Source organism: Chiloscyllium plagiosum, chromosome 3 (genome assembly GCF_004010195.1).
Source record: "Chiloscyllium plagiosum isolate BGI_BamShark_2017 chromosome 3, ASM401019v2, whole genome shotgun sequence".
NCBI lineage: Eukaryota > Metazoa > Chordata > Chondrichthyes > Orectolobiformes > Hemiscylliidae > Chiloscyllium > Chiloscyllium plagiosum.
In genome coordinates, this window is record NC_057712.1 from 62,544,085 (window position 1) to 62,557,549 (window position 13,465).

Sequence of the window (13,465 nt, forward strand, 5' to 3'; positions counted from 1 at the left end):
CTAAATGAATATTTTGCATCAGTATTTACTGTGAAAAAGGATATGGAAGATATAGACTGTAGGGAAATAGATGGTGACATCTTGCAAAATGTCCAGATTACAGAGGAGAAAGTGCTGGATGTCTTAAAACGGTTAAAGGTGGATAAATCCCCAGGACCTGATCAGGTGTACCTGAGAACTCTGAGAAGCTACAGAAGTGATTGCTGGGCCTCTTGCTGAGATATTTGTATCATCGATAGTCACAGGTGAGGTGCCGGAAGACTGGAGATTGGCAAATGTGGTGCCACTGTTTAAGAAGGGCGGTAAAGACAAGCCAGGGAACTATAGACCGGTGAGCCTGACCTCGGTGGTGGGCAAGTTGTTGGAGGGAATCCTGAGGGGCAGGATGTACATATATTTGGAAAGGCAAGGACTGATTCGGGATAGTCAACATGGCTTTGTGCGTGGGAAATCATGTCTCACAAACTTGATTGAGTTTTATTGAAGAAGTAACAAAGATGATTGATGAGGGCAAAGCAGATGTGATCTAAATGGACTTCAGTAAGGCAGTTGACAAGGTTCTCCATGGGAGACTGATTAGCAAGATGAGATCTCATGGAATACAGGGAGAACTAGCCATTTGGATACAGAACTGGCTCAAATAGACAGAGGATGGTGGTGGAGGGTTGTTTTTCAGATTGGAGGCCTGTGACCAGTGGAGTGCCACAGGGATCAGTGCTGGGCCCTCTACTTTTTGTCATTTACATAAATGATTTGGATGTGAGCATAAGAGATACAGTTATAGTAAGTTTGCAGATGACACCAAAATTGGAGGTGTAGTGGACAGCGAAGAGGGTTACCTCAGATTACAACAGGATCTGGACCAGATGGGCCAATGGGCTGAGAAGTGGCAGATGGAGTTTAATTCAGATAAATGCGAGGTGCTGCATTTTGGGAAAGCAAACACTTAAGGGAGTGTTGCTGAACAAAGAGACCTTGGAGTGCAGGTTCATAGCTTCTTCAAAGTGGAGTCGCTGGTAGATAGGATAGTGAAGGTGGCGTTTGGTATGCTTTCTTTTATTGGTCAGCGTATTAAGTACAGGAGTTGGGAGGTCATGTTGCGGCCATACAGGACATTGGTTAGGCCACTGTTGGAATATTGCGTGCAATACTGGTCTCCTTCCTATCGGAAAGATGTGAAACTTGAAAGGGTTCAGAAAAGATTTACAAGGATGTTGCCAGGGTTGGAGGATCTGAGCTACAGGGAGAGGCTGAACACGCTTGGGCTGTTTTCCCTGGAGTGGAGGCCGAGGGGGTGACCTTATAGAGGCTTACAAAATTATGAGGGGCATGGATAGGATAAATAGACAAAGTCTTTTCCCTGGGGTCGGGGAGTCCAGAACTAGAGGGCATAGCTTTAGGGTGAGAGGGGAAAGATATAAAAGAGCCCTAAGGGGCAACTTTTCCACGCAGAGGGTGGTGCATGTATGGAATGAGCTGCCAGAAGATGTGGTGGAGGCGAGTACAATTGCAACAATTTAAAAGCTTAAGACAACCTCTGAGGCCAGGTGAGAATTAACCAAGCAATCTTGCTGAAACAAAACATTACCAGCAAACCACCTTTCTTCAAAGCTACAAGTCAGAGTTTTCCCCATGTAAAATCCTGTTGAAAGGTCCCAGAAGACTGGAGGGTAGCGAATGTTGTGCCATCATTCAAGGGCTACAAAGAAAAGCCTTGGTAACTATATACCAATAAGCTTAAAATCTGTGGTGAGTAAGTTACTTGAGAAGATTCGGAGATAGATATCCATGCATTTAGAAAGACAGGATTTGATTAGGAGGGGTCAGCATGGCTTTGAGAGTGAGAGATCAGGCCTCACAAATTTGATAGGGCTCTTCGATGAAGTGATCAGGAAGGTTGACAAAGGCAAGGCATGAGACGTCATCTGTATGGATTTTAGCATGGTCTTTGAGAAGGTTCCATGTGGTAAGCTGCTCTGGAAGGTTACATCGCATGGAATCCAAAGGGAGGGAACAAATTGGATACACAATTGGCTGATGGTAGGAAGCAGAGGGTAATAGCGAAAGGATGCTTGTTGGACTGGAGGCCTGTGACTAGTGGAGTGCCTCATGGGTTGGTGCTGGGCCCATTACTGTTTGTTATCTATATCGATGAATTGGATGAAAATGTACAAGGCATCATTAGTAAACTTACTAATAACACAAAAATAGGCAATATCGTGGACAGTGAGGAATGTTTTCAGAAATTGCAGCAGAATTTGATCAGCTGGGGAAGTGGGCCGAGAAATGGCAAATGGAGTTTAATATAGTTAAATATCAGCTAGCTTTATAGCAGCTATCTGTGGAGAGAGATGCAGAGGTAACATTTTCACTCTAGTATGACCAGGGTTCAGAAATGATTTACAAAGCTATTGCCAGAGTTGGAGGATTTGAGCTATAGGGAGAGGTTGAATAGGTTGGGGCTGTTTTCCCGGGGGCATCGGAGGCGGAGGGGTGACCTTATAGAGGTTTATAAAATCATGAGGGACATGGATAGAGTAAATAATTTCAGACTTTTCCCTGGGGTGCAGGAGTGCAGAACTACAGGCCATTGGTTTAGGGTGAGAGGGGAAAAGATATAAAAGGGAATGAGCTGCCAAAGGAAGTGGTGGAGGCTAATATAATTGCAGCATTTAAAAGGCATCTGGGTGGGTTTATGAATGGGAAGGGTTTAGAGGGATATGGGCCAAGTGTTGCCAAATGGGATTAGATTAGATTAGGATATCTGGTCGGCTTGGACAGGTTGGACTGAAGGATCTGTTTCCATGCTGTACATCTCTATGATTTTACGGCTCTAGTGGTGAGATCTTGCATTTTGCAAAGTCAATTCAAGTTAGGAGTTTCATGGTGAATGGTAGGGCTTTAAGGAGTGTAGTGGAACAGAAGGATCTTGGAGTTCAGGTTCACAGTTCTCAAAGTGGGGTCACAGGTAGACATGGCAATGAAGATGACTTTTTGCACACTGACCTTCAGTCGGGGCACGGAGTATAGAAGTTGGGAAGTTGTGTGGCAGTTAAAACAGAACGTTGGTGAAGCCACACTTGAAGTATTGTGAAGTTTTGGTCACCTTGTTATAGGAAGAACATTACTAAACTGGAAAGAGTGCAGAGACAATTTACAAGGATGTTAGCTGAGTTCAATGGTCTGAGTTACAGGGAGACGTTTAACAAGATAGGACTTTTTTTCTTTAAAGCATAGGAGACTGAGGGGGGGGCCTTATAGGGGTGTATAAAGTCATGGGAGGCATGGATAAAGTGAATGCACAATTGTTTTCCCAAAGTTGGGGCATCAAGGACTACAGGGCATCAGTTTAAGCTGAGGGAAAAGAACAAAAGGGAACCTAAGGGGCAACCTTTCTCCACAGAGGGTGGTATACATATGTAATGTGCCTGTGGAAGTAGTTGAGGCAGAAACATTAACAGCATTGACAAGGCATTTCAACAAATACATAAATAGGAAAGGATTAGAAGGATATGGGCCAAGTGCAGGGAAATGGGGTTCATGTGGATGGACATTTTGGTTGGCGTGGACCAGTTTGGGCCATAGGGCCTGTCTCTGTGCTGTCGGACTCAGACACCCAGAGAATTGAGAGAGGATATGGCTGAGCATCCAACATTCAAAAAGTACTCTGACCAAAGAATCAATGCCTGTCAGTTTTATAGTATGGGACTTGATGACAGCATGGAAATGGGTAAGACAGCTCAACTGGTAATCTTTGAAGGAGTCATCTCAGGAACTTTCAGCTTGTTTAAGAATTGTGACCGCTGTCCAATGAAAATTGCAGCAAGAAATTTTCAATGATGGTAATACCTATATTTTTTAAAAATTCATTCTTGGGGTATAGGCTTAACTGACTGGACCAGCATTTATTAACCATCCTTAAGTAACAAAAGGGCAGTTAAGAGTCTCAATTTGCATGTAGAGCAGACAGATAAGGTCAGCAGATTTCCCTCCCAAAAGGACAGGAGACTGTTTTTTTCCTGGGTAATTAATGAAGATTTCATAGTCATCATTAAACTCATATTTCCAAGTTATTACTGAATTCAAATTCCACCATTTGCAGGATTCAAACCCAGGTGCTCAGAACATTACTTAGTCACTGGATTAACAGCCTAGCGGTACCACCACCAGGCCCACCTCCCTTGGGGAAATGCATTGTTGCAAAAAAGTTAACATTTTTTGATGAACAAACGTAGTCAAGATTAGCAGCTCAATATAGCTGGTTAATGGTAGGTAAATGTGAGATAGAGCAGGTGATTTGGAGGGGTTGCAATATTGATCAAAGGGTCTATTAGAACAGTGAAGAGGAGCAATATCTTGAAGATCACCAAATGAGGCTATTTAGGGATAAGAAACACAAAAGGGCACACACACTGTTTGGTAGACACTATAGGTCCCCAAACACGTTTGGGAGGTGTACAGGGGTAGAGATTCAAATAGGAAGAAGGGCTTATGCCCGAAACGTCGATTATCCTGTTCCCTGGATGCTGCCTGACCTGCTGCGCTGTTCCAGCAACACATTTTCAGCTAGAGAATCAAATATGCAATCAAACTTCAAAGAAGTATAACAAAATCAGAAATAGTAAGAGGATTTGAATTCCCCAAATGTCAACTAGGATATTTTAGTGTGTAAGGTAGGGAAGGAACAAAATTATTCAAGTGTATCCTGGAGAACATTTTTAGCTAGGACATAGAAAGCTGCATGAGGGAATGGGCAGATTGGGATCAGATATTCAGAAATGAACCTGGGAAGCATATTAATAGAGTAGAATTTTCAAGCTAGTTATATTTAGAATAGTTGTGGATCACTAAGTTCTTGACAAGAAAAAAAAAAGGATGGACTGGAAAGAAACTATAAATGGGCCAATTTTGCTCAGTTAAGATATGCTTTGGCCCAAGTCAAGTGGATACAACTACATCAGAGATGGAAAACATCCAAGGGGAAAAAAGCAAGAGCAAAGGACAATAATATTCCCACAAAGTTAGCGAGTGGCACCAAGATTTAAGATCCTTGATATCAAGAGTTGTTCAAGATTAGGATTAATTTTAACATCTTCTAGCAGAGTCTCTCATTGAGTTTAACAAACGTGATGGGGAATTTAACAATAAAAAAATGGGGAAGCAAATGGTGCATGAGAATGCACCGACAGTCTGGATAAAGGAAAACCCAAAGGCTTTTTTCCAAATTTATGAAGAACAAGAGAATAATTGGGGAAAGTTAAGACTTGGGTACAGTCTTCCATGAGTATTTTATGTTGTATTTGCAATACAAAAGGACCACAAAAGGTATATATATCATGGGGAAGGAATACAAAATATTAGACAGTGAAGGTTCCACCTGGTTCAGCAGACTTCAAAGTGGACATATCTGCAGGTTTGGATGTGATCTTTTCCAGGCTACTGAGGAAGGCAAGGGAGATTTCACAGTATTGGCAACCAGCAGAATATTAATGTTACTTTTTTAAAAGAAAAGGACTAAAATCATGAAGGGCAAGGATAGGATAAATAGACAAAGTCTTTTCCCTGGGGTCGGGGAGTCCAGAACTAGAGGGCATAGGTTTAGGGTGAGAGGGGAAAGATATAAAAGAGACCTAAGGGGCAACGTTTTCTCGCAGAGAGTGGTAAGTGTATGGAATGAGCTGCCAGAGGAAGTGGTGGAGGTTAGTACAATTACAACATTTAAAAGGCATCTGGATGTATATATCAATACAAAGGGTTGAGAGAGATATGGGCCAAGCGCTGACAAATGGGACTAGATTAAGTTAGGATATCTGGTCAGCAAGGACGAGTCGGACCGAAGTGTCCATTTCCATGCTATACATCTCTACATCCAGAACAGAAAATTACAAGCCAGTCAGTGCAATCTTAGTGTTCAAGTGGTTATTCGGAAACATTCTGGAATTGGGACAAATGGCATGGATTTGTTAAAGGAAGGTTGTACTGGACAAATTTAGTTTTGTTTTGGAGGAGATTGTTGAAAGTATAGTGTTTCATTTGGTCTACACGAACATCAGCAAGACTTTGGCACAAGTTCCTCGTGGCAGACTGGTTAAGAAATGAAAAGCCCAGTGGATCCAAGGCAAAATAGCATAATGGATCCAAAAATGGCTGAGAGTCAGGAAGCAGCCCATACGGTTATCCAACCAAGCTACAAAAACTTGAAACTTACTGGACTTGCTCAGGCTGAGGCTCATACACTACTGCTCTTTGGGGCCACATACTATTAAACTCTCCTATCCCTGGACGCAACCAAAAGATAAGTTAAAAATCACACAACACCAGGTTATAGTTAGACTATAACCTGGTGTTTTGTGACTTTTAACTTTGTACACCTCAGTTTAACCCTGGCACCTCAAAACCAAAAAAAAAGGAAACACCATTCTAATTTATGTGACTGCCTCCTTGTACAAGTAATTCAAGTTAACTTCCCCTCCCGACAATAGGTGTACAAATTCTGAGCTGAATCTTTTGAAAAATTCACAAGCCTTCTGTAGTTGTGGTTGCAATAAAACCAACTAGTCTCCTGAAGCTTCCCAATGTGCAACTGTGGCACATTACTCATTCCATCCTCTTCAATATTTGCTAATTAGCTACAATCATTTCATATAAATATTTCTGTTTTTTAAGTACTATTGGAACCTTAAGAGTTGAATAAACCAAAATCACCACACAATACACTCAAAATAACCAGCTTCTACTCATGTAACAGACCAAGGAACCAGTGCAGCACCTCCTTCCCTTAATCTCCCTTCATCCTTAAACTCAAGTCCAAGCATTAAATTAGCTAGTTTTATATGCTTTTAACACAAGGCCTGCTTGTTTTTTTTTAAATATATAAACAGAAGTAGTACCTGACACAATCAAAAGGGCTTTTCCACCAAATCACCTGTGGTATTTTGTATTTCTTATTAAAAAATATCTTCCTAATCAACATGCTCAGAGATTTTATTACACACCTCTGGAGTAGGTGGGACTTGAACCCAGGACTCCCACTTCAGGCATCAGTATAATACCACTGCACCACAACAGGACCGCTCCAAGGCCAGATTGATCTGATGACAGAGGAATCAGATTCAGCTGCTTTGTCAATTAGCTAGGCCCAGCTGCACTTCTGATGAATACCTTATTAAAACACTCAAGATTGGGAACTTAAAACTGTAGAATTGCATGAAACAAAAATTGAAAGTTTAATGCTGATCTTCAAGGTTCTTCTTCAATCGGTTTTGGTAAAACAGCTCAATATTTCTCTGAAAACAAGCATTTAGGCTGTGGCCTAAATTCACAAAAGTACCTTTGTATAAAGTGATTGAAGCACTGAAGAAGATATGTACATTGCTTTATCAATTAAGACTTTTAATTGGTTCACCACTTATTTATTCAGCATTCAAAACATTACAGCAACTTCTCCCAAATTATTACAGTCACAATATCTTGCTTTCAATCACAAGCAAATCAGAATATTTAAATACAAAATCAACAAGACTGAATGCTGTTAATAACCTCGAGACAAATCATGCTTTCCTGTGTAATGTCATTTCTGTATACAGGTACTATGGGGAACTTCAACCCCATCAACTACAACATCATTACTGAAGCTAGATTTTGGCAACTGAAATGCAAACAAACATGACATGGGAGACTGGTACAAATTCAGCCTTCCACTCCCTAGTTAATGATCTGGATCTCTGTGTGCAAGAGACTATTTTGTACTGGACAAATTTAATTATTTTTTGGAGGAGATTGTTGAGAGTATAGTGTTTCATGTGGTCTACATGAACATCAGCAAGACTTTGGCACAAGTTCCTTGTGGCAGACTGGTTAAGAAATTAAAAGCCCAGAGGATCCAAGGCAAAATAACACAATGGATCCAAAAAATGGCTGAGAGTCAGGAAGCAGCCCATACTGTTATCCAACCAAGCTACAAGGACTTCAGACCTACTGGACATTCTCAGGCTGAGGTCGCAGATGACTCTAAAATTGGAAGAATTGTCAACTGAGTGACGGAAAGTGTGGAATTCCAAAAACGATGTTGACAAGTTGCAGAAGTAGTGGATGAACAAGTAGCAGATGAAATTCAATGCACAGAAAGTGTGAGATAATGCAGTTTGATCTGTTGAACCTTGAAAGACAATAGAAAATCGGGGGTTCAATTCTAAAGAGCGAGGGACCTGGTGTGCATGTGAAAAAATCATTGAAGGTGGCAGGACAGGTAGAGAGACAGCGTAAAGGGGTTCCCAACGTTTTTTAGGGAAAAGCATAGGGTACAAGGGCAGGGAGGTGGGGAGGGAGGGGTTTCAAAGAGAGAGTCACTACCTTTGACATGAAGACAAGGTATCACAGAACCTCAAAAACTGAAGGTAATGACTATCAAGATTAAATTATTCCATGGATGGAGTCATTCCTTATCCAAAACAAGATGGTTATTCTTGTTGGAAGTGAATCGTAATTCCAGAATATCACTGCAGAAAATCCTTTCAAGTACTGTCATAGGTCCAACTATCTTTAGCTTTCTTCATTTGCCTTCTTTCCAGAAGGTCTAAAAGAGAAATATTCACTGACAATCCCAAAATGCTTAGTACTATTCTGGACTCGGCCAATAGTGAATCACTCAGACTCTTGTGCATGATCTTGACAACATTCGGGCTTTGGCTAATCAGTCACAGGAAACATTTGGAACACTCAACAATAAATCAATGGCTGCCTCCGATGAGGCAGAACTCAACCATCGCCCGAAAAGATTCAATGGTATTACTGTCAGTGAAGTCCTGACTCTTAATCGATGACAATCCAGAAACTTAATTGAAAGAGTAACAGAAATATCTATGTAGCTTTAAGAGCAGGTCAAATTTGATCAAGAGAATCCAGAGGAAGTTCAATTAACTACATAAGCCTTCCCCCCCAAGTGTCCTGGCAACCAGCATGTCCTCAGCTAACACAATTCAAACAGATTATCTGGTCATGAACTCCTAACCGCAAGTTAGATCTTTAGCGCAAAACAGCTTCTGCATTTCCCAAAAATTACTACAAAGATAACTTGATTATCTATAAGCCTTGACAGAAGCTAACATCATGAAATATGCTGTATGAAATGGAAGTTCTTTCTTTTCTTTGTTTTGAAACCCCACACATTTAACAGTAGGCACCTGATGGCAGCCAGCACAGTATAATTATAACCTGGCAATGATCAATACTGGTAGCAAAAATGGCTGATGAAAGTCAAGATGGTAAAAGAAAGATGGGGGAATCATTTTTAGACCAAAACAAGTTAGGATGTCAGACAGACAATGAATTGTTCAATTAAATTCAATTTGAAGAGAATCTTGTGCTACAGTGAAATTCTTTGCCATTACGACAGGGGTAAATCTCTTAAGTCAACACTTGTAATGCTTATTACTTTGCAATGGTTCTTTTCCAGGCACGAGTTGCAGGACAAACATTTTTAAATAAAGCTGGTGTTTCAAATTTCAGGTCAGTACAAGAACATTCTTGATTCAGTCCAAGTGGATCCTGGAAGCCAGGTCGACATCTACTAGCATCACATATACAGACCAATACATAGTGATCTGGGAATATGACACATGTTCCTTCTTGCATTTACCGGTCACAGTTATCCACACATTTTCACACATGCCTCTCATCTTTCAGGAAGAAAATGAATATTTGTTAAACATGTTAATTGGGATGAAAAAAATCTTTGCAAGGAATAAATAGCATCAAGTTACCAACATAATTTAATTTCCTCCCAAAACTATTGGCCAGGTTCTGCCATGTTTGAGTGCTTTGCTTAAATGTTAAAAATTTAATAATTGCTAACTGACTTTTTTCTAAAACGGGAGAAAAAGAGCATGTTCATCCATCAAATCTAGCAGCCACTGCTCCTGCAGGCACAAATCAGGCCAACATTTTTTCTGACCTATTACAATTCCATCGAGTTCCATGAAATGAAAGCCACTCCAATTTTTGATGCCACCTATTTCTGGAATGCATTATTAAATCCAGTGTTATCAATACAGAAAAGAAGGCCAATGAAGGATTTGAAAACAGGATGTTGAAAAATTTTAAAGCAGTAAAATTTCCAGACCAACGGCCAATATGTTAGCAAGAGTAACGGGTGATCCAGATTTGTTTTGAGTCAAAATGTGAGCAACATGCTTTATAAAGCTGCAGTAAACTTGAGTTAGGTTACATCTGGAGTATGATGTGCATTTCTGAGCACACTATTGGAAGGACATGGGAGGCTTTGGAGATGGTGCAAAACAAGTTGACCAGGAACTTTGTTAGGATTGGAGTCTATTAACAATAAGGAGAGATTGAACAAACTTGGACAGTTTTCACTAGAGTGCCAGAGGCTGAAGGGCAATCTTATAGATGTGTATTAAGTTATGAGAGGAATGGATAGAGTGGATAGTCCAAGTCATTATCTCCCCCCACCCCCCATACAAAAGATGGAAATGTCAACTACTAGGGAGCATAGGTTTAAGGGAGAAAAAGGTGTAAAGGAAACAGGAGGGAAGCTTTTCTTTTTTTAAAAAAACAGATATAGTAGATGCCCAGAACATGCTGCCAAGCGAGGTGGTAGAAACAGAAACGATAGCAGTGTTTAGGAGATATTTAAACAGACACACAAACAGGTAGGCATTAGAGGGAAGTGGACCACATGCAGGCAAATGGGATTAGTTTGAATGGCATCATGGTCAGTATAGACATAATGGGCCAAAGACTCTGTTTCTGTGCTGTACGGTTCGATGCTGTATGAGTGAGCTCAATCATTAAAGTCATCTGCTGGCCTGGAAAAAACAACAGCACAGGTCAGGGTTTCTACAGTAAATAAGTCCAGATCAGATTGGACATTAGCAATATTATCCAGTTCAAAGCATGCATTTTGCTGATGGAGCACATATCCAAGGCAAATATAATATTAAGGTTGTGGGCATTCGGTTCAGCCTGATGACATATCAGACAGGAAATGGAGTTTGGTGCAAAAGAAGGCATTTTGTTTCAGGAATCCAAGAGAATGGTTTCAGGTTTACCAAACTTTAGAGGAAATCAGCACTCACTCACAGTATACTGTGGCTTCAAGATCACTTCAGAGGCTAGGAATACTAGATGAGCAAATAACTCACCTGATGGCCCCCTAAAAGTCTGTCTACCATCACAAGTATGTACGTAATGAAATACTCACCTCCGAAAAGATAATAAGATAGACAAGAGGAATTCGGCGATTCAGCCCATCAAGTCTACCGTTTGATCGAGGCTGATATGTTTCTCAGATCCATTCTGATCATAATCCCTTACTATCTGATCAATGTCTTAGCGAAACTCAACAACATGGCCTTCACAGCAATTTTCAATAACTAGTTCCTGATTCGGCACCTTCTGGCTGAAGAAATTCCTCATCTCAGTTCTAAAGGGCAGTCCCTTTGCTCTGAGGCTGTACCTTCAAGTCCAAGTCTCCTCTATGACTCAAATAGGGATGCACAGCACGGAAGCAGATCCTTGAGTCCAACCTGTCCATGCTGACCAGATATCGCAACCCAACCAAGTCCCACCTGACCCATATCCCTCAAAACCCTTCCTATTCATATACCCACCTAGATGCCTTTTAAAATGTTGCAATTGTTCAAGCCTCCACCACTTCCTCTGGCAGCTCATTCCATACACAACCCACCCTCTGCATGAAAACATTGCCCCTTAGGTCTCTTGCATATCTTACCCCTCTTAAGCTAAACCTATACCCTCCAGTTCGAGACTCCCTCACAGAAGGGAAGAGGCTTTGTCTATTTACCCTATCTATGCCCCTCGTGATTTTACAAACCTGTGTCAGGTCACCCCTCAGCCTCCTACACTCCAGGGAAAACAGTCCCAGCCTGTTCAGCCTCTCCCTATAGCTCAAATCCTCCAACCCTGGCAACATCCTTGTAAATCTTTTCTGAACCATTTCAAGTTTCACAACATCCTTCAGATAGGAAGGAGACCAGAACTGCATGCAATATTCCAACAGTGGCCTAGCCAATGTCCTGTACAGCCACAACATGACCTCCCAACTCTTGCAGCACCTCGCATTTATCTGAATTAACCTCCACCTGCCACTTCTCAGCCCATTGGCCCATCTGATCAAGGTCCTGTTATAATCTGAGGTAAACTCCTTCGTTGTCCACTAACCTCCAATTTTGGTGTCATCTGCAAACCTACTAACTATACCTCTTATATAAATGATTTGGATGTGAGCATAAATGAAGAAAGATAGTGGACCCAGCAAAAATCCTTGTGGCACTCCACTGGTCAAAGCCTCCAGTCTGAAAAACCCTTCACCACCACCCTGTCTTCTACCTTTTGAGCCAGTTCTGTATCCAAATGGCTAGTTCTCACTGTGTTCCATGGAGATCTAACCTTGCTAACCAGTGTCCCATAGGGAACCTTGTCAAACGCCTTACTGAAGTCCATATAGATCACATCTACTGCTCTGCCCTCATCAACCCTCTTTGTTACTTCTTCAAAAACCTCAATCAAGTTTGAGAGACATGATTTCCCATGCACGAAGCCATGTTGACTACTTCTAATCAGTCCTTGCCTTTCCAAATACACGTACAACCTGCCCTCAGGATTCCTTCCAACAACTTGCCCATCACCGGCATCAGGCTCACTGGTCTATTGTTCCCTGGCTTGTTTTTACCACCGTTCTTAAACAGCAACACCACATTAGCCAACCTCTAGTCTTCCTGCCCTCACCTGTGACTATCGATGATACAAATATCTCAACAAAAGGCTCATCAATCACTTTCCTAGCTTCCCACAGAGTTCTAGGGTACACCTGATAGGGTTCTGGGGATTTATCCACTTTTATGCATTTCAAGACATCCAGCACTTCCACCTCTATAATATGGACAATTTTCAAGATGTCACCATCTATTCCCCTACATTCTATATCTTCCATGTCTTTCTCCACAGTCAATACTAATGCAGAATACTCGTTTAGTATCACCTGCAGCTCCATCCAAAGGCCGACTTGCTGATTTTTGTAGGGCTCTATTCTCCTTAACATATTTGAAAAAAATCCTTTGGATTCTCCTTAATCCTATTTGGCAAAACAATTTCATGTCCCCTTTTTGCCCTCCTGATTTCCCTCAAGTATATTCCTACTTCCTTTATACTCTAAGCATTCACTCGCTCTCTCCTGTCTGTACCTTACATATGCTTCCTTCTTTTCCTTAGCAAAACCCTCAATTTCTTTAGTCATCCAGCATTCCCTATACCTACCAGCCTCTCCTTTCACCCGAACAGGAATACACTGTCTCTGGACTCTCTCTCATTTCTGAAGGATTCCCATTTTCCAGTCATCCCTTTAACTGCAAACATCTGCCCCAGTCAGCTTTTGAAAGTTCTTGCCTAATACCGTCAAAATAAGCCTTCCTCCAATTTAGAACCT

General features: G+C 41.3%; 1 protein-coding gene across 8 annotated transcripts in view; it reads right to left on the bottom strand.

The window, feature by feature from the left end:
* Positions 1-13,465, bottom strand: part of LOC122544104 (CD2-associated protein) — a 240,807-nt gene that overhangs the window by 201,949 nt on the left and 25,393 nt on the right. For 6 of the 8 annotated variants that reach the window (XM_043683171.1, XM_043683163.1, XM_043683185.1 and 3 more), the window contains exon 1: positions 6,996-7,070. The exons of the other annotated variants lie outside the window; for them this stretch is intronic. In XM_043683171.1, the coding sequence (XP_043539106.1) occupies positions 6,996-7,041 (46 nt within the window). In that variant the 5' untranslated portion in view covers positions 7,042-7,070. Of the gene's footprint in view, positions 1-6,995; positions 7,071-13,465 lie in introns of those variants that run through there. 8 annotated transcript variants of the gene reach the window in all.